Source organism: Protopterus annectens, chromosome 16.part0 (assembly GCF_019279795.1).
Source record: "Protopterus annectens isolate FY-2018-M chromosome 16.part0, PAN1.0, whole genome shotgun sequence".
NCBI classification, from domain to species: Eukaryota; Metazoa; Chordata; order Ceratodontiformes; family Protopteridae; genus Protopterus; species Protopterus annectens.
Genome location: NC_056750.1, coordinates 811,398,495 through 811,424,483, shown reverse-complemented (window position 1 = coordinate 811,424,483; position 25,989 = coordinate 811,398,495). Strand labels below are relative to the sequence as shown.

The 25,989-nt window shown below is 43.7% G+C and overlaps 1 protein-coding gene across 1 annotated transcript in view; it reads right to left on the bottom strand.

Moving 5' to 3' along the window:
* The window catches only part of BSPRY (B-box and SPRY domain containing), a 634,270-nt gene that overhangs the window by 385,883 nt on the left and 222,398 nt on the right, over positions 1-25,989 (bottom strand). Inside the window, exon 3 of the mRNA XM_044058655.1 lies at positions 13,884-14,114. Within this exon, the coding sequence (XP_043914590.1) occupies positions 13,884-14,114 (231 nt within the window). The remainder of the gene's footprint in view (positions 1-13,883; positions 14,115-25,989) is intronic.

The window sequence follows — 25,989 nt, the reverse complement described above, 5'->3', positions numbered from 1 at the left end:
TAAAAGGAGAGATAGAATACACTAACACTGCTAGCTCTCAAACTTCTTTTGGCTTTTCCCAGTTAGTGGTCGCCACAGCAAATCACCTGTCCGCTCATGATTGGCAGTGGAATTTTTTACAGTGTTGAGTCACCAGCCCGGCGCCCAACCTTCCACAGAAGGCACACTACTAGCCCTCAAACTAAAACGGACAATTAGCTCTCTAACTTAAATAAGCTAATGAACTAACCAAGCTAATGAAGTAAGTGACTAGAAATACACACAAACACTAAAGGCACTTTCGATAGCACCACTACATTAAGACAAACTACGGGTTACACAGTACAGGCCTGTGAAAAAACGACAGCCAAGAAATAGCACACAATAGCGGAAAAAAGGAGATAAAGTTAAGATACACACTAAAGCTAAGGTTTAAAAGGGACACAGCACTCAGCAAACTAACATCTCTAAATTCTAACTAGTTTTAATTATTAGACGTCAAAAGACAAAAAACTTAGCCACAGCCAAGAAGAGAACATCTAACCTTGTAAAGCGGCAAATGAGATATGGAGAGTTGCACCACTGCATCATGGGATACCTACCTTGCCATGAGCCAAGTTTGAGACTTCCAGCTGGTTTATTCAGCTGAGTCGGGAGTTGAAGATCAGCTCCGAACCCATACAAGTAAGAATGAAGGCAATATAGGACAATATAACATCAAGCCCTTAGCACTTTGCCTGAAGACTTGAGGATCTGATTAGCTGATAGACAATGCCTTACTGGAGATGAGTTGGGGAAGAAGGGAGACCTATACCTAGCAAGCAGGGCATCACTGCACAGGAAAGGGATCCCCCGTGCTCCTCATGGGTCTAAGGGAGCCCATGGTGGGCAGCCCAGACTGCCCCAACAGAACCTGACAGTAGCAGGGGAAGCCAGTAGTCCAAGTACACGTCCAGGACCCAGGGTTAAATGTTTTGAATGCAACCAGTGGGGCCATGTAACATACAGATGTCCACGGAGGCAAGATTGGGAACAAAAGGTGAGGAAGCCAGTAAGTGGGAATGACAAAATGCCAAAAGTAGGTTGTCTTGAGACAACAAGGGTACCAAACTACCACAAGAGATTTATATCCTATCTTATTGAATGGCAAAGGGACTAGTGCTAAGAGACACACAGCCTCTGATATAACTATGATATTTTGAAGCTTGCAATGGTCACAGAGGAGCACTACTTACCTGGGCAGTCTACTCCAGTCAGAGCTTTAGGAGGGACCCCATTCCAAATAACTTTGGCTAGAGTTCACATTGACTGGGAGGGTGGAAAAGGAAGCCAGCAAGTAGGTGTGTTTGAGGATATCCCTACAGATGTCCTAACAGGGAAAGATTTTGATAATGCAGCACCGTGTGTTGATGCAGTTTCAAGCAGTCAGGCTTGGAGACAAATGTGTGGGTCTGGTAGCCTTGGGGAGACCCAGACAGACCGCACAGTTGCAGCCAGGACTGGTGAGGTGGTTACTTTAGGGAGGGAGCTACCCTGTAGCAGTGAGACTGAAAGTGAGCCACAGCTGCTTGTGGGTACTGATGTTCCCTTGGACAGAGTGACTGCAAGGGCAAAGGTGAGTAGTAGTACCCAGGCTGACAGTGAGGCACCGCTGTCACAGGATACCAGACTTCCTGTGGAAGGGGAGCTGGGAAGGGTTACAAAGACAGAGTTGAGACAGGCTCAGCTCTCGGACCCTACATTACAAGGCCTGGGAGAGGTAGCTAGTGAGGCACCTGATTTTCAAGGGAAGGGGGATTCTGTATACTGGGACAAAGGGCTACTGTACAGAGATTGAACCCCTGAGGGAGGGGTAGAAGGTGAGAGAGTACAGCAGTTGGTAGTCCTCAGAGCCTACCATCTGGGACTTCTAGCCATAGCCCATGATATTCACTTTGCAGGTCATATGGGTATAAAATGTACAAAGAGATGTATTATGCAGAACTTCTATTGGCCTGGAATTTCCAGACATGTAACAGGGTACTGCAGGACCTGTTAGCAGTGCCAGAAGGTAGGCAAGGCAGGAGACAGGGTGAAAGCTCCTTTGATGCCTTTGCCTGTGACAGAGGAGCCATTTCAGAGGATAGCTATGGATATTGTGGGGTCTCTGAGTACCCCACGTTCCGCAGGGAAGAAGTATATCCTAGTGGTAGTAGATTATGCTACAACATACCCTGAGGCAGTGGCTTTGTCCTCCATTGACGCTGAAAAGGTGGCAAATGCTTTGTTAGAGATTTTCAACAGTGTATGTTTCCCAAAAGAAATACTGACCGACAGAGGTGACAATTTCATGTCAGACCTGCTGGCTTGCCTGTGGAAGTACTGTAGGGTGAAGCACCTAAAGACCACCCCCTACCATCCCCAGTCTAATTGTCTTGTTGAGAGGTTAAACTCTACACTAAAGTCCATGCTATGGGCATTTGCAGACCAGTTTAAGAGGGAGTAGGACAAATATTTGCCTTATCTGTTGTTTGCTTACAGGGAGGTTCCTTGGGAATCCACAGGTTTTTCATCCTTTGAGTTGCTGTACGGACATAGGGTGAGAGGGCCTCTAGATTTAATTTGAGATGGCTGGGAGGGGGAGTGTGAATTCCACAAGGAGTCTGTTGTGCCATATGTCCTAAACCTCAGGACAAGGCTCAGGGAACTCATGGGCCTGACACAGGAGAACCTGGCAGAAGCCCAACAGCAGAAGGTCTGGTATGACAGGAATGTTTGAGCTAGAGAGTATGCTGTAGGGCAGCAGGTAATGGTTCTTGTTCCTGTCAGATACAACAAGCTGCAGGCAGCTTGGGAGGGACCCTACAAGCAGGTGAGGTTATTCATAGAGACAGCAGGGTACTACGGAAAGTTCGTCCCCAGTTGTAGTACCATAGCTGCTCCCCTCACAGACCTGACATTAAAAAACAGGCTAGATAGGGTAGTGTGGACCCCAGCATGTGAGCAAGCATTCCAGAAGCTTAAAGAAGCTTTGGGAGGACCCTCTGTGTTAGCCAGTCCAGATTACAGAAAATAATTTGTTGTGCAGGTGGATGCTTCAAACCATCGGGTGGGGCTGTACTTAGCCAGATCTCTTCAGAGGGAGAAGAGCACCCAGTAGTTTATCTCAGTAGTAGGCTCCAACCGAGGGAGGAATGCTATGCAGCTGTAGAAAAGGAATGTCTAGCCATAGTGTGGGCACTGCAGAAACCTCATCCTTAATCTTACTGGAAGGAAATTCACTGTAGTTACAGATCACAATCTCCTAACATGGTTACATCGAGCTAGCCAACAAAATGCCAAGTTGCTAAGGTGGAGCCTAGGGTTTCAAGCATATGATATGACAATGCAGTACCGCAGTGGGGTTAACAATGCAAACACAGATGGGTTCTCAAGACAGGGAATGGGGTAAGGTATTCCCAAATCCCCTCTCAAGCAATGTTTCTCAAGGGTCACTTAAAAAATTAGCTTGAGTTCTCGTTGGGGAGAGAAATGTGATAAATTGAGATGCTGCCAGCCCAGCTAGCAAGAATTTTGTAAATAATTATATGGCACTTGAAAATATTAATATGATTTATATAGAAATGTGACACTGCCAGGCGAGCTAGATAAACTTTTGTAAATAATTCTACGTCATTTGTGAATAGTAATATGATTTGTATGCTTGCCTTAAAAATGTAAGAAAAAGTACAGTTTTGTACCTACCATAAATGTAGATGTCCGAACTGGATAGCATCTGCAGTCATAACAAATGGGTTGTCCTGTCGTCAGGCAGCCCTTCGGTCGGCCGGATTCCAAAGTCTGGGTCCGGCTTCGGCTGATGTCGCACTTCACCTGACGTCATCTCTGCTGGTCTTCGGGTATAAAGGCATCAGCCGACGCCATTTTCCTCAGTGTTTCTTGCCCCAGATGCCAGTTGCCCTCTTGGAAGGCTAAATTTTGGATAAATGCCAATGTTTCCAAAAAAGTAGAAGGCAAACACAAAAAATAAGCATGTATGTACATTTATACAAACAAATACACCATAAGAGACTCCCCCCCAGCTAGCTATTAGGAGGGTAAATACCCTAGGAGTACCACAGAGGGGAAGGAGGGTGGGTAATCCTGACTGCAGATGCTATCCAGTTCGGACATCTACATTTATGGTAGGTACAAAACTGTACTATGTCCTTCATGGATGCATCTGCAGTCATAACAAATGGGTAGAATACCATAGCCAAACTAGGGGTGGAGGAAGAAAAATTATGGTGTAGTTAGGATCCCTTGCAGTACAGCAGTGGCAAACCGTGCTCAGGATCTAGAGTATAGAGGTAAATTATAATGCTTGGCAAATGTATGCACGGAGGTCCAAATAGCCGCCTCAATAATGTCCTTGGTTGCCACTCCTCGTAAGAAAGCTGTGGTAGTGGCTGTAGCCCTTGTAGAATGAGGTCTTATGTTCTGTGGAATTGGTTTTCCATGGAAGGAGTAACAGAATCTTATGCAATTTCCTATCCATTTGGAGATTGTCTGTTTGGAAATTGCTTTTCCTTCCCTTCCTGTTGCATAAGCTACTAAAAGCTGGTCAGTTTTTCTGTTACTTTTGGTTCTGTCCAGGTAGTAGCGTAACTGTCTATGTACATCCAAGGTATGCAGCAGTCTTTCCCCCCTGTTTTGTGGATTGGAAAAGAAGGTAGGTAGGTGGATTGCCTGGTTTAAAGACACTCTGGATACCACCTTAGGCATAAATGTAGGATTAGTTCTCATGGACACCCTATCTTGATGGAAGATTAGGAAGGGTTGCACTGCCATTAAGGCCTGTAGTTCCGAAACCCTCCTTGCTGAGGTAATTGCCAGTAGGAAAGCAGTTTTCCATGACAGGTGTTGTAGATCTGCTGTTGCTGCTGGTTCAAACGGAGGGAGTGTCAACTTTTCTTGCACAAAGTTCAAGTCCCATGCTGGTAATGGTGGTTTCCTAGGAGGTTTTACATTCTTGATCCCTCTGAGGAACTGCCTGAGTAGAGGATGAAAAGACAGGTGGATCAAGCTGTATTCTGCTGAAATAGCTGATGCATGTATCTTGATGGAGGAATAGGACAGGCCTGTATGTAGAAGCTCTGCCAAGTACTCCAGAATGTTAGCAATATCTATGTTCGACACATCTTTTCCTCTTTCAGTACTCCAAATGACAAACCTTTTCCATTTTCCTGCATAGTTCCTTCTTGTTGAAGGTCTGCGGGCTTCAAGGATAATGTCTTTAACCCTTTGGGAAAGGTCTGGGTTGGTTGCTGCTATGTGATGTTCCAGGCCGTCAGTTGCAAGGTTTTTAGGTTTGGATGCATGATCTTGTAGTTGTTCTGAGTTAACATCAAAGGCATCAGGGGTATTGACCACATTCTCTCCCGAGACATGCGCCTCAGTAATGGGTACCAGTGTTGTCTTGGCCAATTCGGAGCTATCAGGATTATCCTTGGACGTTCCTCTTTGATTTTCAGTAGTACCTTGTGCATCAAGGGAAGAGGTGGAAATGCATATGCTGTCAGGCCTTTCCAGCTGAAGGATAGAGAGTCCACCTTCCAAGCAAGTGGGTGGAATGTCCTTGTGCAGAATTTTTTGAGCTGGTGATTGAGTGGGGAAGCGAATAGATCTATTTGTGGCATTCCCCATTTCTTTGTGATGGCCTTGAAGATGTCCGGTGTAGCATCCATTCGTGAGCATCCGAGGTGGTTCTGCTTAACATGTCTGCTAGGGTGTTCTCTTTTCCCGGCACAAATATTGCCTGTAACTGGATGTTGTAGCTGAGAGCCAGATTCCAAAGGTCCAAAGTCATTCTGCATAGGGGTATGAATGAGTGCCTCCCTGTTTGTTGATGTACCACATGACTGTGGTGTTGTCTGTCCTTATCATCAAATGGCCTTCTTTGAGGAATGGTCTGAATTTGGGATTGCCAGTTTTACTGCCAGCATTTCTTTTTGGTTTATGTGCAGGTGCAGCTGGTCTTGAGTCCACAATCCTTGTATGCATTTGTCCAGCATGTGCGCCCCCCATCCTAGGTCTGAGGCGTCCGTTGTGATGGTTTGGCTTGCTCGAAAGTTGTGGAAGGGTAAGCCTGGGTTTGCCTGGCATGCTTGAGCCCACCATAGGAACTCCTGTTTTAGGCAGGGGATTAGTGGGATTTCAGTTTCTAAGCTGTGCCTGTGCTGAGACCATAAATTCTTTAGGTACCACTGTAGCTTTCTCATATGCAGTCTGGCATGTGGGACCAAGATTATGCATGATGCCATGAAGCCCAAGGCCTGCAGAACTTTTCTTGCTGTTAGTTTGTTCTGCTTTGTTAATGTCAAGAAGTAAAGAGGGAGTTCTTTTTGTTTTTCTGCATTTAGGAATGCCATTTGTTTTACTGTGTCCAATTCCACGCCCAAGAATGTTCTTGTTTGGGATGGTATCAGCCTTGACTTTTGTAAATTGACTGTGTATCCCAGGGCTTGTAGCAAGTAAATGACCCTTTGTAAATCTGTTGTCAGCTTGCTTTTGTTGTCCGCTTGTAACAGGCAGTCGTCCAGGTATGGATAAATTTGGATTCCCTGTAGTCTGCAGTGAGCGATTACTGATGCCAGGCATTTTGTGAATACTCTGGGCAGTAGATAAGCCAAAGGGCAATGCTGAGAATTGATAATGCTCTGATCCTGCAAGAAATCTGAGGTATCTTCTGCAATTTGGTCGAATGGGGACGTGCAGGTATGCCTCCTTGAGATCTAGAGTTACCAGCCAACACTCCTTGCCCAGCATGGGAAGAAGTTGCTGTAGGGTCAGCATTTTGAATTTCGGGACAATGATGTATGTGTTTAAGACGGACAGGTCGAGAATAGGTCTCCAATTTTTCTTTTCTTGGTACTAGGAAGAGTCTGGAGTAGAATCCTTTGCCCTGTTCTGTTATTGGTACTCTTTCCACAGCTCTCATCTTTGTTAATTCCGCTATCTGCTGTAGAGCTTCTATTTTTTGATTTGGAGGTAGGTTTGGCATTCCTCTTTGTAATGGTAAGGTGTGGAAGTGGAACCGTAGCCTTGGTCTATGGTTTGCAAAATCCACTTGTCTTTTGTGATATAGTGCCAATTTTTCGAAAATAAGGCTAACTTTCCGCCTAAAGGTGCTGCTATTTGCTCCCTGGTAGGCGTGTCAGAGCCAAGTCACTGTGATTGTCCTGTTGCAGTGGCAGTGGTTGTGTCTGTGCCTCGGTTATTGCCTTGCCACTGTCGCCCTCTGTAGGCACCTCCTCTGGATTGATTTCTGCCTCTAGAGCGTCTATTCCTGCCCCTTTGGGATCTTGTGGAGTCAGGAAAGGACCAATTTTTGGCAGGCCAGTTCCTGCTAAACCTTGGGGGCTGAACCTGTAAGAAATCTTTAACTGTTTGTACAGATTTTGCCTTTTCTTCCATTTTCTTCATTACTTGCTGGGCAGGTGTACCAAATAGACTGGCCTTATCCATAGGAGCATCTAATAGCTTTGCTTTAACATGATCCGTAAGACCTGTTCTTTCAACCATGCATGCCTTCTTATCACTGTGCCAGTCATGGCTGATCTAAATGAAGCCTCCAGTGCATCATAGCCACATTTTAAGGAATGGTTACTAACCTGTTGGATGTTATTCACCATTTCTAATACATATTTCTTATCTAAGGATTCATCAGAGGACAGTTTTTTAGTTAACTGATCAAGCATAAACTCTTGGTATTGGATCATATGAAACTGACAGTTTAAAGCTCTAGCTGAGAGAGTAGCAGAGGTGTAAACTTTTTCCCCATCTCTCTAAGGACCTGCATTCCCTTTCAGTAGGAATAGGGTTTTTTGCTGTGGTCGAGGCTACTGCCTTAGGCCCCTGGGATATAGTTTCGGGATCTGCAAGTGGGGCCTTGTATAGGTGGTGATGAGTGTCTGGCACCCTGTAAAATCTATCTGGTTTGGCAGGGGCTGGTGGTAAAGAATCAGGAGCAGTGCAAACATCATTAAATGCATCATCCACAACAGGCAGTACAGGAGGTATAGCTAAGGGCCTACGTTGTGGTAAGTGCAGAAAAGTCCTAAGTCTTTTTCTTGAATCTGAGAAATCTTGTCCCTGCCATTGGAATTGTTCTCTCATGGCATGTAAGGTTTCCCCAAAGGAAAATTCCTCTGGTGGAGAGGCAGCTGGAATGGATTCTTCAGCATCGGAATCTTCATAAGTAGAAAAAGGAGCCTCTGGCTGGTCTGTAATGTCTGAGTCATCCGCAGAATCATCAGAGGACACTGGCTCGCCGGGCTCTGCTCTAGGTCTCTTTCTGGGGCTGAGAGGCCCTGTCTGGGTGAGATTGGGATCCCTAATTAAGGATATTAAATCTTCTGCCAGAGTAAGCATTTGTGAACTTGAAGTGGGCCTGTGTGAAGGGAGCTTAACAGGCACTGATTTAGCAGATTTGGCTGCTTTAGCCCTGGCAAAGGCCTTAATAGACATGGCTGCAGGAGGCCTAGCAGCACCACGTGCTGGGGTAGAGACATCCAAAGGGATGGTGTCTGATAAATCACAAGGAATCACAGTTGTAGGCAAAATTTCTGAGGCCGATTCAACTAAGGTAGCAGGAGCCTCAGTAGTAGTCATGGATTCGGCTGAAGATTGACCGGTTTTCTCGGTTTCGCCGAAACCGAGACACTCGCGGCTTGCTTAACCGTGGTTTCGGCCGAAACCGCGGACCGCGAGTGTCGGTCTTTTTCTTTGCGTTTTTTAACAATTTGGGTAGTTGGAGGATCCGACGGCATAATGTATGCAAAATCTGAGCCGAAAAACTGTTCAGCAAACTCCGACCGACGCCTAAGCGTTCGTCGGTGAAGGAAGCACAGGCCGAACAGGCTGCTACGTCGTGGTCTGGGCCTAAGCAAGGCAGACAGTAAGAGTGGAAATCTTTATGAGGTATTTGTTTCCCACAAGTTAAACAGTTATTGACTTTTTCTGACATCGGCTGAGGCAAGAAAGAGTCCCCAACGGGATACTTAGCTTTTTAGAAGTCTTCGAAGTAGTATTCGGTAGAAGTAATCTCTGGATCTGACCGACCGGCACTTGCGAACAGCTTCTGCTTCGGGCGCCACGCGGCAAGAAAGACTGAGGAAAATGGCGTCGGCTGATGCCTTTATACCCGAAGACCAGCAAAGATGACGTCGGGTGAAGTGCGACATCAGCCGAAGCCGGACCCAGACTTTGGAATCCGGCTGACCGAAGGGCTGCCTGACGACAGGACAACCCATTTGTTATGACTGCAGATGCATCCATGAAGGACATCTATATGTTCTGTACTGAGCTTCAAGATTGTAACCACAGTGCGCCCTGCTGGAAAAGAGCAGAAATGTGTATAAACTATATGTCAATGCAAATGTATGGTTTTATAGTAAAAATTGGGACATACAGAGTTAACTTGCAAAACTCTAAGAAAATAAGTTAATAAGTAACGAGTTTTATGATGTGTTATAAAGTTAGTTTATCTCAGCTAAGAGACAGGATGTCTGGGCTAGGGACTTCTTTCTATTGTCTGGAAACAGAGGAAATTACAGGTTTCCAAGGTAATTGTTTTACGACTTTCAGTTTCAGGCAAGCTTTTAAGAGAGAACTGTCAGAGTCTGAGAGATAAGTATTTGTAAGAGAGACATGTTAAAAAAACTAAGTTCCTGCTAGCCTGGGAAACTTAGGCAGAGGTGACAAGAATTATGTAATCTGAGATGATTATTAACTTAAGAACCATCTCAGAGAGAAAGTCAGGGCATTTTGTAGCTTGTTCTGGACCTGTTATCAACTCACCAGCACTTGCCTTGCTCTGTAAGTTATTTAGAAAATAGTTTCTCTTAGAGACAGATAGGAATATAGCAAGATTAGTGTAGATGTTTTCTATACTTATGTGAGACTGTCCTACTATGTTATTTTAAAGTATTTCCTGTGATTCTGAACTCTATTGTCATTGTGTTGAGTTAATGAGTATTGTCTTGTGTTTATTTATTATTAAATATATTTACACCTTTTAATTGTGGCTGGTTTTGTGAAGAGATATGTACGCTCTTAGCATACTTGCATGTATTTGGTGATACTGTACATGACATTGTACAGTAGAATTGGACACCCATTGGTAAGGGCGTTTACAGTAGCTGATAAGGGTGGTTGGTGGCAGGTGGGACTACGGTATAGTCTGGGCAGAAGGGGGCATAGCCGGAGAAACTGTGCCAGCCTTCTCCAGGAGTGTCTATGTATTTGCATATAAATCAAATCTCAAAGTATGTGTGTGTCAGCTACTTGGGCAGGGACACGAAGTCCTGGTTAGACAGAGAGGGTGCTGGAGGTTTGGCTTGACCACTTGGCTGAGATCTTAACCTTATAGCTGTGCCAGTGGGGGGTCTTATTGGGGATCTGGACAGAAAGGGAGAAACCAGCCCCAGACTGACTGTGATCTCTGTCTGCTCTTAAGGGAAATTTTACTTTACTCTGTCTGTACCTGTCAACCTCCCAATGTGCATGTCCCTAACTGGTGTTAGTGGTGAGGACTGACGCTCCTTGATTACTGGGCCAGTGCATGGGCGTCACAAATACCATCAAATATAGCTCCCCCTGTTATCATTGGGGAACAGGTCATTAATGCTTCCAGGAACACTGCATCAATGGGCCCAGACAATATCCCAAGATGCCTTCTAAATAGCATGAAACATGACCTAACAAGTCCTCTGGAATTGCTATTTAACTGTAGCCTCCAAACAGGCTCTGTGCCTCATGAATGGAGAGCAGCAACAGTCATCCTTCTGCACAAAGGTGGGCCATCTACAGACCCTGTAAACTACAGACCCATAAGTCTCACCAGTTTCATATGCAAAGCCATGGAATGAATTATCATGGAAATGATCAGTAATGACATAGGAAACCTCCAGATACTGGCCCCAACTCAATTTGGTTTCATCAAGGGAAGATCATGTCTACTCAACCTGGTGGACTTCTTTGAGAAGGTCACCAAACAATGGATGACGGCAAAATGGTTGACGCTACCTACCTAAACCTGGGGAAGGCATTTGACGCAATCCCCCACTTGGGCAATGTTGACAAACTTAAGAGGTTAAGTGCAAACCCTTATGTTACAGTGGACAGCCAGCTGGCTCACACACAGGACGCAGGAAGTTTGAACTGATGAGACCACCTCTTACAAAGAGGCCTGTCACAAGTGGAGTCCCTAAAGGAAAGGTCCTGGGACCGCTCCTTTTTGGCATTTAATTCTCTGAAGTCAAGCCCAAGGTCAATGGCCTCTGACTGACTAAATCTGCACATGACTGCAAATTATGAGCTGCCACTGAATCACCCACTGACACAAATGTTCTCCAGGAAGGGCTGACACAAACCAAAATTGATGCCAGAGCCATGGACTAAAACTGAATGTCAAGAAATGCATAACAGTATCCTTCGGGAAGTCATCCCGGAAAGTATCATACTGACAACAAACCCCCTAAGAGTTGACCCAGTAGTCAGGGACTTGGGGACAAACATAGACAGTAATCTAGCCTTTGACCATCACGTGTCTACAGTAGTAAAGAAATCATTCTATGCTGTGCAGCATTCATCAGACCTATCATTGAGTACAATGCCCCATTTGGTATGTACCTAACCAGAGATATCCAAGAATTGGAACGTCCACAGAGGTTCCTCACTAAAAGAATACAGGGCATAAGTAAAATGTCCTTTGCAGACTGCCTCTAGGCCCTATCCCTGTATTTTTGTCTCCTACAGACCATTAAGGGGAGATCTATGCCTAGCATACAAGGTATTGCCATACTCCACTCTGTTGGACCTCCTGCATATCCATAAAACAAACAGCACCAGAATTACCTGTTCTAAAGACTTAAACCTTGCCTGTGATCTAAACAGGACTTGCTGGAGATACAGGTGTGTATCCCAGAGACTACCCCTTCTCTGGAACAGGTTCCCCATCCATGTAAAGCAGAGTTCCTCCCTAACCCAATTCAAGTGTAACTTGGACAGCTAGATGGGGAACCAGAAATTCCTTTCTGGTTTGGCACCTATGTTTCTAATGGATGCAGGCAGTCTATAAATGGTTCATCTCCCAGGCCCCTGCTTGTAAATATTTCACCTCCCAAAGTCCCTGCTTACACTTATCGAGGGTACAAGAACTTGTCAGATATTTGGGATGCATGGCTAGGCTTAAAAGGCCCTTGTGGTCGTTAGCCTGGTAAACACCTATGAACTTATAATAACTATCCAACTTGTTTTTAAAGAAACTTTTAACAAAGGAATATAAGCCCTCAAGAACACATCTGGAAACTTAAAGTGGCAAACAAGATCTGAGGTACTGGACTGCAGTACAGGGAATTATGGCTAGGGGTGAAGTCAGAGCCCTGGAACTGTGAAAGCTTCTAATTTGGTCGGAGCTGATGGGATTCAATGTCCTACATGTTAAAGTGGACGAAAATAGACAACAATGGTGCCAGAGGCAAGAGCTTTCAGTTTTCAGCTTTTCTGTTATCTTTTGTTTAGTCTCTTCTCACATATCCCTAGGTTATCCTTTTTAATCCATGCTCCTAAATACTTCATTTTATCATGTCCCCATAAATATGGGTATTGTTGGACCAATTCATATGTGGGTTCATAGTTTATAGCTATAGCCTTTGTTTTTTATCTTCATTACTTTTATACCCCCCCAAAAAAAAAAAATAACAAAACAAAACAAAGAACTGTCTCAGAATATTCCACAGTACTAAGATGTCCTTTTCTGGTTCCATCAGGTACAAAATAATACCATCTGCAAATAAAGCCAACTCTTCTTTTACACCATACCAGTTACATCTTTCAATTTCTGAGTCCTTTATTTTCTTTGTCAGTGGTTACAAATATAACGCAAATAACAAAGGGGAAAGAGGATAACCCTGCCTGGGTCCTCTATTCAGATACAACTTAACAGACAGGAACCCTCCCAGTTCGATGTTTGCCCCTGATCCCTCATATATCCTTCTAATTAACCTTATTATTGTATCAAGAAATGCAAATACCTCCACTGCCTACCCATAAAATCCCAGCTTACTCTGTCATATTCTTTCACTGCATCAAGACCAACAACAGTGCTATTTTCTCACATTCTGCTTTCTTTTGGATCATCAATGTTCTGTTAATGTTGTTGTCAAATGTTTGTTTCCCCTCCACAAAACTACACTGATCCATATCTATCAATTTTGGCATCACCTTTGCCATTCTTTTAGCTGTTCCAGACATAAACACTTTAAAGTCAAAGTAAACTTGATTGTCATACAGATCAACAAAGAGGAAAAAGTGCATATCACTGCACAAAATTTTGATACTCAGGCTCGTACCATAAGACTGACAGTTTACAGAAGGAAGATAGAAATTATTAAAAATTTAAACTGTAAAAATAAAAATAACATACTAAAAAATATATAATCATGGTTTAAAATTGAAATGGGCCTATATGACGCTGGATCAAATGGGTATTTACCATCTTTAAGTATTACAGCCTCCACAGGTCTTTCCAGGATGTTGGTGCCCCCTCCCACCTTTTAAAGTATTGTTATATAAAACCTTCTAAATATTTAGCACTTTCTTCATCCTAACTTCCAAACTTCCATCGGAATCCCATCTATTCCTGGAGACTTTCCTGTAGATTGGTTATGCGTCAGTATTTTTATCTCATCTCCTACCTTAACTGTTAGTTGTGTAGCCTCATCTACCCAAATGACTGTAAGTCTTAAGAAAAGAAATGCAGAACACATTCTGTGATATTTATGATTTCTACTTAGGCAGCTATACAATTATTCTGACAGGGTCAAAAAGCAATCACGCAATTGACAATATTAATCTCAGTAAAACAAAACAGAATCTCTTACCACAAGAGTGCGGTCATCAGTTTTGGTGACCACATCTACGAGATAACCTTTGATGGCAGATAGTTTCTCTAAAGACTCAGTCCAATGCACTCGCTGAGTCAGGATGTTCTGGTGAGCCCGTTCCTCCTCGGTGTGTACTTGCTCCAGTAGACTCTGTTCCTCATTGTCACAAGCCTCACGAATGTAGTTCAGTCGCTGGATGACAAGTTCACGTGCAGAACTGGCTGCAGACTGGTTTACAAAAAAAAAAACAAAAAAAAAAAAAAAGCAAGGAAAAAAAGATCAATAAAGAAACTGTCAAGGGCTGCTGTCTAATAATCCTCATGGCTGTTACATCCTAGGTCTTTGCTCATTACCTCCAGCATGACAACCCATGTGACCATAGGTAAATCATCTTGCTGGTTTAAACTGCACTGCTGCACTTTTTTTAGAACAACAATCTTTACTGAAATAACATTTAAAATACAATTTCCCAAACCAAATTTGAGTAACAAATACACATAACACTAAAAATATATAAATGAAAATTCACAAACATTTCAACTATAATTTCACTTTACTGTATTGGGAGCAATACAGAACAATGATCCAAATCAATTTATACATTTAATAACCATCTTACAATCTTTCTATGTCACATATTTAGCAAGAAATAACCTGTTTTTTTTTTTCATTTTTTTTAAATGAATGTAAGAAACGAAGCAAACAACCATCTAACCCACACATATTTAGTGTTTAAGATTTTAATGTTCTGGTAAACTTTCCAATAGTCAAAAACAGAATATGAGATGTCCGGAGTGTCAAAACACACAGCCAAAATAGAATATTATATTATATGTTCCCATTTCATTTAAATCTCAGTATTATTCCAAGCCATGTAAAATAATCCACGTTGGTACTGTCAAACCTCCAGCAGTTCCCTAAAAAAACCCATCCTTGAAGCTCAAAAAGAACAGGGGAGCATACTGCTCCAGAAGTTTGCAGAATGTCTAAATTTTTCTTCATATTCGTGGTCTGTTCCTCATAAAATTCTTTTTTTTTTTTTTTGGCAAATCATTGAGGATTGAAGACATTATAAATAATGATAGACATCTAAATTTCAGACTTCATAAACCTCAAATAATGCATGCTAATGCAAAATCTAAATTCTAAAAATAAAAAAATAAAACAAATTCTATTAAGACTGTAATATCAATATTAAACATCTTGCCCCGATTATAAGCCTTTGTTCCCCTGATTTTTGGCTTTGTCCATAATTCTTGCACTAAGAGATTGAGAGGAATGCCAGAAGGTTCTAGTAACTGTGCAGGAGTTTAATGAAGTGAAAACACATCATGAGTGGATATGCTAACTACAACACACCAAACTGTGTCACTGGAGCAAAGTCTTCATATGTCCATTCTTCTCACTTGTTTTGGATATCCTTCAACGAATCTGATTGATAATGACATAAAACTGTTGTACGATTTTCATTTCAACATAACATTATTGCTATCACAGTAGTCTGCCTTGGAACAGTCAAAGTATTTAAGAAATTATATGCATCCTATAACATGCTCCTTATACAGGAATAAGCACAGCTCTAATCAGTAAACACTCCTCCATGGTATGTTCATGGTTTGATTCCATGCTACTGCTTTAAACCCAGTAGCTGGTATTCTTGCTAGCCCAATCGTATGCATCCCAAAATTACCCATTTACCCTAAAAGATTGCAGTCTCATCCACTCTGAAAAGCTCTGAACATCACAGTCTGGATAGTAAAGTAGATAACCCGTTTCCCCTAGATGGTTTGGCCTGCAATTTTCTACATATCTCTCCAAGGCACTTGGGTTCCAGACTTCCAAGATGGCTGCACACTGATTAACAGCTTAATTTCTGCTCTCTCAGTGTAAAAACAGAAACTCAGAAAAGAGAGTCAGAGAGCTTGTCTTTTTTCAGTAAATTTTAGTAACTAGACATTAAGAGCACTGCCTGGATGCCAGCAAAAAAAATAAAATAAAAAAATCAGAGAACCTGAAATAAAATCAATCACAAAAGGTGACGAGAAAACACTGAGTGGGAAAAATTCTGCAGTTATTCAGCAAAAAGCAGTCCAAGCACCATTTTTGGTGCAAGACATGACTTCCAGTAACCTAGAGGAAAAAATAATTCAAATGTACTCAGAGCTGATTAAAGTAAACAAAACACTGAAAAAAAATATCAACTCAAATAACAAAAGGCTACGAAAAAGTATTAACCATATATTAAGATGAGGTGATAAAACTGCAAATATCGGAGGCTGAAATGAAGAAAAGGTTGGCTGAGTATGAGACTGCTCAAGAATAAGAAGTTATGTACCTGCCATAACATTCCATGTTAGTTGTCTTCTTCTCACCTTCTTTCTTGCTGGTTGGGTTCGGAGCCGATCTTCGGCTCCGACTCAGCCATTTTCTAAAGCTCGAGAGCTACATACTGGCTCGAGGCCTCCCTATATCCCACAATGCCTGGCGCTAGATCCCCAGATCTCGCTTGGAAGACCTAACACCAACACAATAGAAGAGGACAACTGTCCCAATAGCAAGACTTCAGCTATAGGGCTAAAGAAAAGGTAGAGGACATAAAACGGTTAAGGCTCAGCCAGTGACAAGAATCATAGTAGAACTCTTCTCGGTCCATCTAGGCTAGGGGGATGGAGGGTGGGACGCAAGAAAGAAGGCGAGAAGAAGACAACTAATATGGAACGTTATGGTAGGTACATAACTTCTTAATGTTAAGTTGTCTCTCTCGCCTTCATTCTTGCTGGTTGGGACAGCGTCCCTAGCACCTCAGTCCTGGGTGGCTCATCGGAACAGACTCTTGAGCACAGTGGAACCAAAATCAGCTCTACTCCTAGAGGCCACATCTAATTAATCATGTGAAATGAAGGTATAAGGGGTGGCCCATGTGTCCGCCGCACAAATGGCTTCCATTGGTAGTCCTGCTTGAAAGGCTACCGACTTAGATAAAGCCCTAGTAGAGTGGCCTTTAGGTTTAGCAGGGAGTTCTTTATGCCTCAACTGATAAATAAGGGTAATAATAGAGGACAACCACCTGGATAAGGTTACTTTAGACACTGGTCGACCCTGCTTACCCTCCGCATAGGACAGAAAGAGTTGGTCTGATTTCTTTATTTGCTCAGTCCTATGCAAATACAAACGTAATTGCCTATGAACGCCCAACTGGTGTAATTTGTGTTCAGCTTTGTTGGAATAATTTGGAAAAAAGACTGGCAGATCGATGGACTGATTCAAATTGTTCTCGGAGGGGACCTTAGGAAGGAACGAAGGATTAGTCCTGAGTGAAACTATCCTTATGGAAAACTAGATAAGGAGGACGAACACAAAGGGCTTGAAGTTCAGAAACTCTCCTTGCTGAAGTAATGGCCACCAAAAAGAGGGTTTTCCAAGTAAGCAATTTCAAGGAACAGGAAGCTGCCGGTTCAAAGGGAGGAAGTATCAAGGAAGCTAGGATCAAATTTAAGTCCCACGGAGGCGGGGAATCTCTCACTGGAGGCCTGAGCAAGATTGTTCCTTTCAGAAAGGCTTTGCAAAGCTTATGGGACATGATGCTGGTTTCTGACAGGCCCATATGGAAATTAGAGATTGCCGCTAATTGAACTCTAATGGTGGCCGACGAGGAGCCCGCTTGAAAAAGTTCTGCTAAGAAGTCCAGAACGTTATGGACAGGGGCCGTGAAGGGATCTATATTTCTAGCCTCTGCCCAGAAAGAGAAATGTTTCCACTTACTAGCATAAGTCTTCCTGGTTGTAGGTTTGTGCGAGGAAAGGATAATGTCACGCACTGAATTGGAAATACTGGGAAGCCTGGCTAAGGTTGGAAGTGGAGCAACCAAGCAGTGAGGTTGAGAGAATGAAGAGACTGATGCAGCCTGCCCAATTGATGGATCAGGAGGTCCGGAACTGGGTCCAGATTCCAAGGCTGCTCTAGAAGGTGACGATGCAGGAAAGGGAACCAGATTTGCCGAGGCCAGTAGGGGGCAATGAGGATCATCCTGCAACCCAGCACGGTAGCTTCCTGAATTAGTCTGGGAATAAGTGGAAAGGGTGGGAATGCATACAGAAGTCCCTGGGACCAATCTTGAACTAGAGCATCTCTGGGGGAGTGTCCAGGAAGAGGGAAGAGCATGAAGAAACTGTTGCACTTGCTGTTGAGAGGAGTTGCGAAAAGGTTGCAGCAAGACTGACCCCATTTGCGGAAGATTCTGTCCGCTACTGTCCGGTTGAGTGAGGCATGAGAATAGCTCTGCTTAGCCTGTCCGCTATGACGCTGGACTTCCCAGGGATGTGAGTTGCCATCAGAAACCATTGAGAGGAGATCGTCCACTGCCATAGTCTGAGTGCTTCTCGACATAAGGGATATGACTTGGTTCTGCCCTGCTTGTTGATGTACCACACTACAGACATATTGTCTGCCTGAATTGCAATGGTCCCAGTGGGTAGAGAGTTCTGAAGAGCTTGCAACGCTAAAAGCACCGCCCTCATCTCCAAGACATTTATGTGCAAGTGGTACTCATGGGGTTGCCAGTTGCCCTGGACAGTCTTGCCCTGAAAATGCCCCCCCCACCCGATCAGGGAGGCATCCGTGGTCACTGTGGCAACTGGAGGAGGAAGGACAAATGGTCTGCCCTGGGGTACTGATGGAGAGACCATCCACCAAACCAAGTGGTCTTTGCATGACTTTGTGATTATTATCTTGTGAGACAAAGGAAGTTGTTGAAAGGACCATTCGGTGAAAAGCATCCACTGGAGAATCCTCATGTGAAAACAAGCCAGGGGAACTAATATGATCGCTGCTGCCATGAGACCTAAGGTTTTTAGGACGAATCTGGCCTGAATCTTTCTGCATCCTAATAATACCTGTATATGTCAGCGAATGTCTGCTACTCTGTCTACTGGAAGCCTTGCAGACAGATCTTTCATATTTAATCTTGCGCCTATAAAGGTTAAGGGCTGACAAGGTGACAATGCAGACTTTTCGAAATTTATTGAGATACCTAGGTTGGAGCATGTTTGGATGGTATAATCCCTAGCTCTTAGCAATTGATGTCTGGTGGTAGCAGTAAGGAGCCAGTCATCTAGATATGGAAACACCTGGAATCCTTGCCATCTCAGGTGAGCGGTAACCACTGCCATGCATTTGGTGAACACCCTGGGGGCTGTGGTGAGACCAAAGGGCAGGGCTCTGAACTGGTAATGACTGGCTCCTAGCCGGAAGCGGAGAAACCTTCTGGAACGCCTGTCCATTTTGATGTGGTAGTACGCATCCTGAAGATCTATGGAGCACATCCAATTGTCCTGACCCAAAAAGGGTAGAATGGACTGAAGCGTGACCATCCAGAACTTCGTTCTTTGAGCAGACTTGTTTAGTCTGCTGCGATCCAAAATGGGTCTCCAGTCCCCTGTCTTCTTTGGTACCAAAAAGAACTTTGAGTAAATTTTGGAACCTTGCTGGTCTGCTGGGACTTCTTGAATGGCCCGTTTTTTTAGCAGTCTTGAAATTTCTTGTACTGCCTATTCCCTTAGAGTGGGTGGAACATCTGGGATGGGGTTGTTTGATTTTAAGGTAGTGTGGACAAACGGGATTTTATAACCTCCAGATATGATAGACTGTACCCATCTGTCTTGAGTGATGAGACGCCAGGCTTCTGGGTACAGAGACAACCTTCCCCGGACTGCCTCCGAAGGCAGACAGCCGGGCAGCCCCTCAGGGGTGCTGGAAGGGCTTGTCAGTGAAAGAGTCTCTGCTGCCCTGATTCTGCGGACCCCCTCTGCCCCGCGGGTGGCGTCTATTGTTGTTTCCTCCTCTGCCTCTGGAGGGAAACACGCCACGTGTATCAGGCACGGCTCCCTGGGGTTTCCGGAACCACATCTTCCCACTCTTCTGACCCTTAGGGTATGGTCTAGAGGGAGTGGAAAAAATGGACTCCAACGACAGAGAGAGTCTTGCCTTCCTGCTCACACCTGGTAAGTGTATCTTTCACCTGAGGTCCAAACAGAGCTGAACCATCAAAAGGGGTGTTGGTGAAAGACGCCTTGAAGGGATCAGCGAAGTTACATAACTGCATCCAGGTATGCCTTCTCAAAGCCACGCCTGTGCCTGTGGCTCTACTCGCCCCATCAGCCGCATACAAAATGAGCCGCATGGAGGAGTTAACGACAGAATTAAGAGTCGCCAGCTGCGAGTTTATCTTGTCTTGAACCCCCGCAGCTGATGGATCTTGCAGGGTATCTCCTAGCTCCTTGAGGAGATCCCTCTGAAGACGGCTGAAGTGGCACAAATAATTTAGCGACCGCATGGAGAAGGTTGCTGAGGAAAACATCCACTTCCCGTATCTATCCATCGTCCTAGACTCTTTATTAGGGGGGTCGACAGGTACAGAAGTGTCAGCCAACTCCTTTTTCGTGGCAGCTGCTACCACCATGGCATCAACGGAGACAGCCTTTGTCAGAAACTGTTTATCTTGGGGGGGCCGTGATAAACTTAGTGGGCCTGCGGGGAGTTGGTTCCAGTGTGTCCAGAGCTGACCATGCCTTCCGAGCCACTACTTCCATCAATGGATCGAAAGGCGGAGACACCCAGGAGGTGGAGGGTCGGGAACCAAACGCATCCAAGTATACAGACTCGTCCTCAGAAGGGTTAAGGGCAGTCCAGTTTCCCCTCTGCTTAAGGATCTCAAGGATGTCTGATAAAGAGACATCCTCAGAGGGGGATCTTGGGGACCCTTCCGAATCCTCCAAGTCCGTATTTGACGTGACAGACTTGGGGGAGTCAACATGTTTCCTCTTACATTTCCTCTTTCGAGGGGGCTCCTCTGAAATCTCAGGGGAGGCCTTGGAAGACGAAGATACACCCAGTGGGGTGACCTGGAGCATTTGATTCCCTCGCTTGGGGTCTGGAGGAGGGGCAGAGACCGAAGCAGGCACCCTGGGGGGGGAGCTGAAGGGGCTGATTGAGGTGCAGACTCAGAAGTCAGCACGCTCCTCATGACCTCGAAGGTGCCCCTGTCCGGCGGAGAAGAGGGCCCCCACTCCGAAGAGACAGGAATCCTCTCCGGCACCGAAAGGGATGGCTCCGAGGCTGATGTAGGAGCCGAGCTTACCTGCGCCGAGGCTCCGAGAGGGAGAACGGGGTCGGACAAGGGTCCGATGCCACTCGCCCCCTCGGAGCTGATGAGGAAGTCCTGGTGCCCAGATCCCTCCAAGGATGGAACCATTGAAGAAATTGGAGCCGACGACGGAGCCGAAAGGCGAAGCATCGGCGCCGACGTTTCCAAGATCCGAGCCTCAACAAGCTCCGCCTCCGAACTGATAGGAGGAGTCGGAGGATGAACTACTTCAGAAACAGGAACAGCCACAACCTGATGAGGAGGGCTAGCTAACATTTTAGCCAGGGCCTGCGATTTGAGGAGTCTACTAATCGCTCTCTCCAAGTCATGATCGGATAGCCTCAAGGACCGAGAAGAGTGGGACCAATGACTCCGTTCAGACTGCAGCAAAGGCGACCCCGGAGCCGAGCGAATCGACTCTAGAGATGGCGACCTAGATCGCTTGCAGCTCCCTGATGGCTCCGAAACCAAGGTCGGAGCCGAGTGAGATTTTGATACTTCGGTTCCGGCCGGAACTGAAATGGAAGCAGACGCTCCACCTGGCGATGGCTCCGTACTGGGAGCCGACGGCTTGGTGGGCTTAGGGGTTTTGGCTGGCTGAGACTTTGCCGGAAACCCCTCGGGTTTTAGTAACCCCCTGAGAATCAATTTGTTCCTACGCTCCTGCAGGACTCTCGGACTAAAGGCATGACATACCTAGCAAGAGTCCTGCAGGTGTAGGGCACCTAAACAATAAACACAAGAAGTGTGACCGTCTGTCAGAGACATTTTCTGACAGCACGAGTCACACTTCTTGAACCCTGATACCTTGGTATCCTTTGACATGGTAAAGAAAAAGGGATACCAACAGAGGAATGTTAGACTAGTGCAAAGAAACACACACACACAGTCACACTCACACACACTATTCCCACACCGTCACACAAAAAATTAACAAAACTAAGTGAATTTTGTCTTAAACTATAAAGGCTAAACACTACTTCCTACTGGAAAAAGGATTAAAAGGAGAAGGGGATAGCCTCTAATTTAAATGGCCTACTTAGAGAGATACAGAGGGGGGGGGAACTCTCTAAGTAAAACGAGTTCCTAAAGGGCAGAAACACAGGGATACTAAGACTATCTAATAGTACAACTCTACTTAAACAAAAGAAAGGCTTGAAAAATACACTAAAAATTTAACTGCTAATATTACAAAAAGAAGAATACGACCTGAGCCAGTAAAGCGCAACCTCGTAGCTGAAGTGGCAAACGAGATCTGGGGATTTAGCGCCAGGCATTGTGGGATATAGGGAGGCCTCGAGCCAGTAAGTAGCTCTTGAGCTTTAGAAAACGGCCGAGTCGGAGCCGAAGATCGGCTCCGAACCCAACCAGCAAGAATGAAGGTGAGAGAGACAACTTAACATGAGAGATATCAAAAATAATAGAATTAGAGGACAGAACATGTAGGGAAAACCTGAGATTTTCTGCTGTACTAAATAAGCTGGAAGGAACACACTGCATTAATTTTATGAAAGCATAAATAAGCAAATGGACTGGCATTCCACAGCAAGAGTTGTTAATTAAAAGGGCACATTGTGTATATGCTCCAAACCTGGCCATGAGAAACAAACTTAAACCTTTAATAGTAAAGATGTAATCCTACCAGCAGAAAGAGTTTATGCTCACAAAATTGTAGCAGAAGGACAAAGTACTAAAACTGGGAAATAGCACAGTGTTTATGGAAAATGATTACTCACTGTACACCAGCCAGAAGACAAAGTACATTTAATCCGGTAATCAGAGAATGTCAAGAAGCAGGTGTAAGATTCAAGCTGCTATATCCAGTTGTTTTCAGAATATTCTTTCCTCGACGGTCAAAATCACTTTTGATGCAAAACATGCTAAGGAGGAAATGCAGAAGTCTTTCCAACAAAGAGTGAGCTGTGAAACACAAGGCGTTTTTGCTTCTTGTTCTTCTGGTAATAAAGCCCAGAGAGAGAGAGAGAGAGAGACTGTGCCAGTCAAAGCTTTTACAATCTTTCAAATTAAAATGGTTAAGAAAAAAGCACAGGAGTTGACTAGAGGAACCAGAAGTACATTGGAAATGAAGCAGAGACTGGATTTGGGAGATGGAGATCAAGAGGAAGAAAACCAGCAACTAAGAAATTGACAAATAAATGTGGGATTATAAAGCATTAATTACATTTATAAAACATGACAGAACAAAAAACATGGAAATATTGGACATATTTGACTTTGATAAGGTTATAGGGGACTCCAAAGTATATGCCCTACTTCATGTCATTAATATCTGGAAGAACATTTAGGAGGGGGGAAGAGGAAGGAAAGAGTTAACTGCATGACATAACCTGCATGCTATAAAGTAAAGCTTTTCAGTTCTTTTTAAATACATCAAGGATAGTAAAGTATAATGTCCCTGTTTTTTTCCTTCTTTCATTCTTTTTGTTCTGTTTTAGGAAATGTAGGCACTGCAATGAAAAACAGAGAAGAAAACTCTAGACAAAAACAGCATAATACAGGGACTTACAATTACAAGATGGCTGCACAATGAGTAACAGCTTAACTAGCTGTCCCATTGTGAAAAGAGAAACTCAACAGAGAAGCCCAGTAGACTTTTGTGTTTATGGGACAATTTCAGTAACTAGCTACTAAGTGTACTGCCTGAATGCCAGGCATAGGTCTCAACCTGCTAAGAGGTCAATGTGGAACACAGACCATAGCAATGTGTGACAAACAGTCAAAACGTGGAACACCCAATTTTCGCACTGCGCGAAAAGCATACTTTGATCATGGCCATGGCCTATCAACCAAAATATACCATATGTAAGTATTTAATAATACACACTCTCTTGCAGACACAGATATTTACATGTGTACACACACAGATGTAGAAGCAAAAAGACAGTGGCTCACTCATATAGAAAAACCCAAAAACACATACACACACACAACCAAAGTAAATAACTGCAATACCAACAGCTAAAATAATTCCTTTTAACTGCTGGTATTTCAGTTACTTACTTTGGTACTGTTTTGATTCTATATGCTATGGTCTGTGTCCCACATTGGCCTCTTAGCAGGTTGAGACCTATGGCTCCAGCCTAAATTTGCCCATGCCCATATAACCTTATCCAGTATACAGTAACTTCAGTGCTTGCCTTATTCTCCAACTACTACTCAGTACATTGACCTTGCCTCTAACATCTACTGCATGTATAGTTCTGGGCCAATCAAACCTTGCATAAAACAATTAGCATAACTTAAACTACTGACCATTTTATTTCTCTCTCATATTTATTGGCTAAATGTTGCTTTATTATTTAATTTGTGTGTGTCATTTTCAAGTCTATATTTTTAGTACTGAAACTTGTTTCTTTGTAATGCAGTGATTTTTGGACAAGGTATTTCATTATATTAAACTATAGTTGCTAAATAATTAATTTAATATAATTATATTAAACTATAGTTGCTAAATAACTGTGCCTTCGTTAAAGGTTGGGCATCGAGCTGGCACCTTGGCACCGTAAAAATCTACTGCCAATCATTAGCGGACCGGAGTTCCACTGTGGCAACCCCTAACCGGGAAAAGTCAAAAGAAGAAGAACAACAACATAGTTGCTAAATAATTGCCTTTTGTTATTGTAGGCCACTGAACTAGTTATTGGCTGGAAGGGGTCAGTAGGTTAACAACTAATGGGTTTATAAGCGTAGCTGTCCAAGTGTACCTAATTTCCAGGGGCATCCCTAACTCAATTTTATACGCTCCTCCTAAAATCTTTTGCAGCGGTTATTTTTTTATTTGAGAAACTGCAACTTACTTAACAACAGCTATAATTTTAAGCAGCAGTAGTAACATTTAAAAATTTGCCCTCGTTTAGGAAAGTTTGTCTCCAGATTTTTTTAACTATGAACCCGATTCTACGAGTTTATGAACCAAGGGCCTTCATGTGAAAAAAATGAAAGTATAACATATATACACACTTTTAATAGCTGAGCGAAGACATTATCCTAACAAAATAAGACATTCAAAAGGAAATAAAGCCCCTGTATACCTGTCATGCCGTGCTACATGCGTAATTTTAATTGGCATCAATAGCACATAATCTGGAATTATGTGGGCAGTGCAACTCAATATACATTATAATGAAGTCAAAACAACAGAGGCACATTTAACTGATGCCCGTGAATAAAATATTGCTGATTCTTCAGAGGTCAGACACTGCGGCATATCCTCATGACTTTAACATTCGAGGTGAAACCAGATTAAAGTTTTAAAAAGTATCTCTCCCTGGTTGCGGAGTTAAGAGGTGCAAGAGTGCAAGCTTTCTCTCACTAATTCTATATCTTACGACAAAGAAAGAAGGCACACTTACACTTACAAACATATGTGGCAGCATCAAGCATGTAACGGGAGGGCACAGAACAGTTCACTCATAAAAGTTTCTTAAACTGAAGATGTAACTTACTTGACAAAAATCTCAAAGCGGAACCATGGCTGCAAATGCGGAACAGCGGAACAGGGGGCTTAACTGATCACAAATGCGGTGTGTTCTGCACAATCTGGAGCACTTGGCTGCTCAGATGCCAGGAAAAAAGAAAAACAGAGAACCTGGAAAAAAATCAGCTAAGAAAAGTGAGGAAGAAACACTGACTGAGGAAAGTTCTGCAGCTGTTCAGCAAAAAGCAATGCAACCTCCAGACACAACATCCAGTAATCTACAGGAAGATATAAGACAAATGCCATAAAGACCTGGTTAAAATAAGCAAAACACTGATGGAGTATATCGACACAAACAACAAAAAATTGGGAAAAATGGAAGAAGCTTTAAACAAATAATCAGTGGAGGTGATAAAGCTGCAAAAATTAGAGGTTGAAATGAAGGAAAAACTGGGTGAATATGAGACTGCTCAGGAAAAAGAAGTTATGTCTTACCATAACATTCCATCTGTATTGTTGATCCT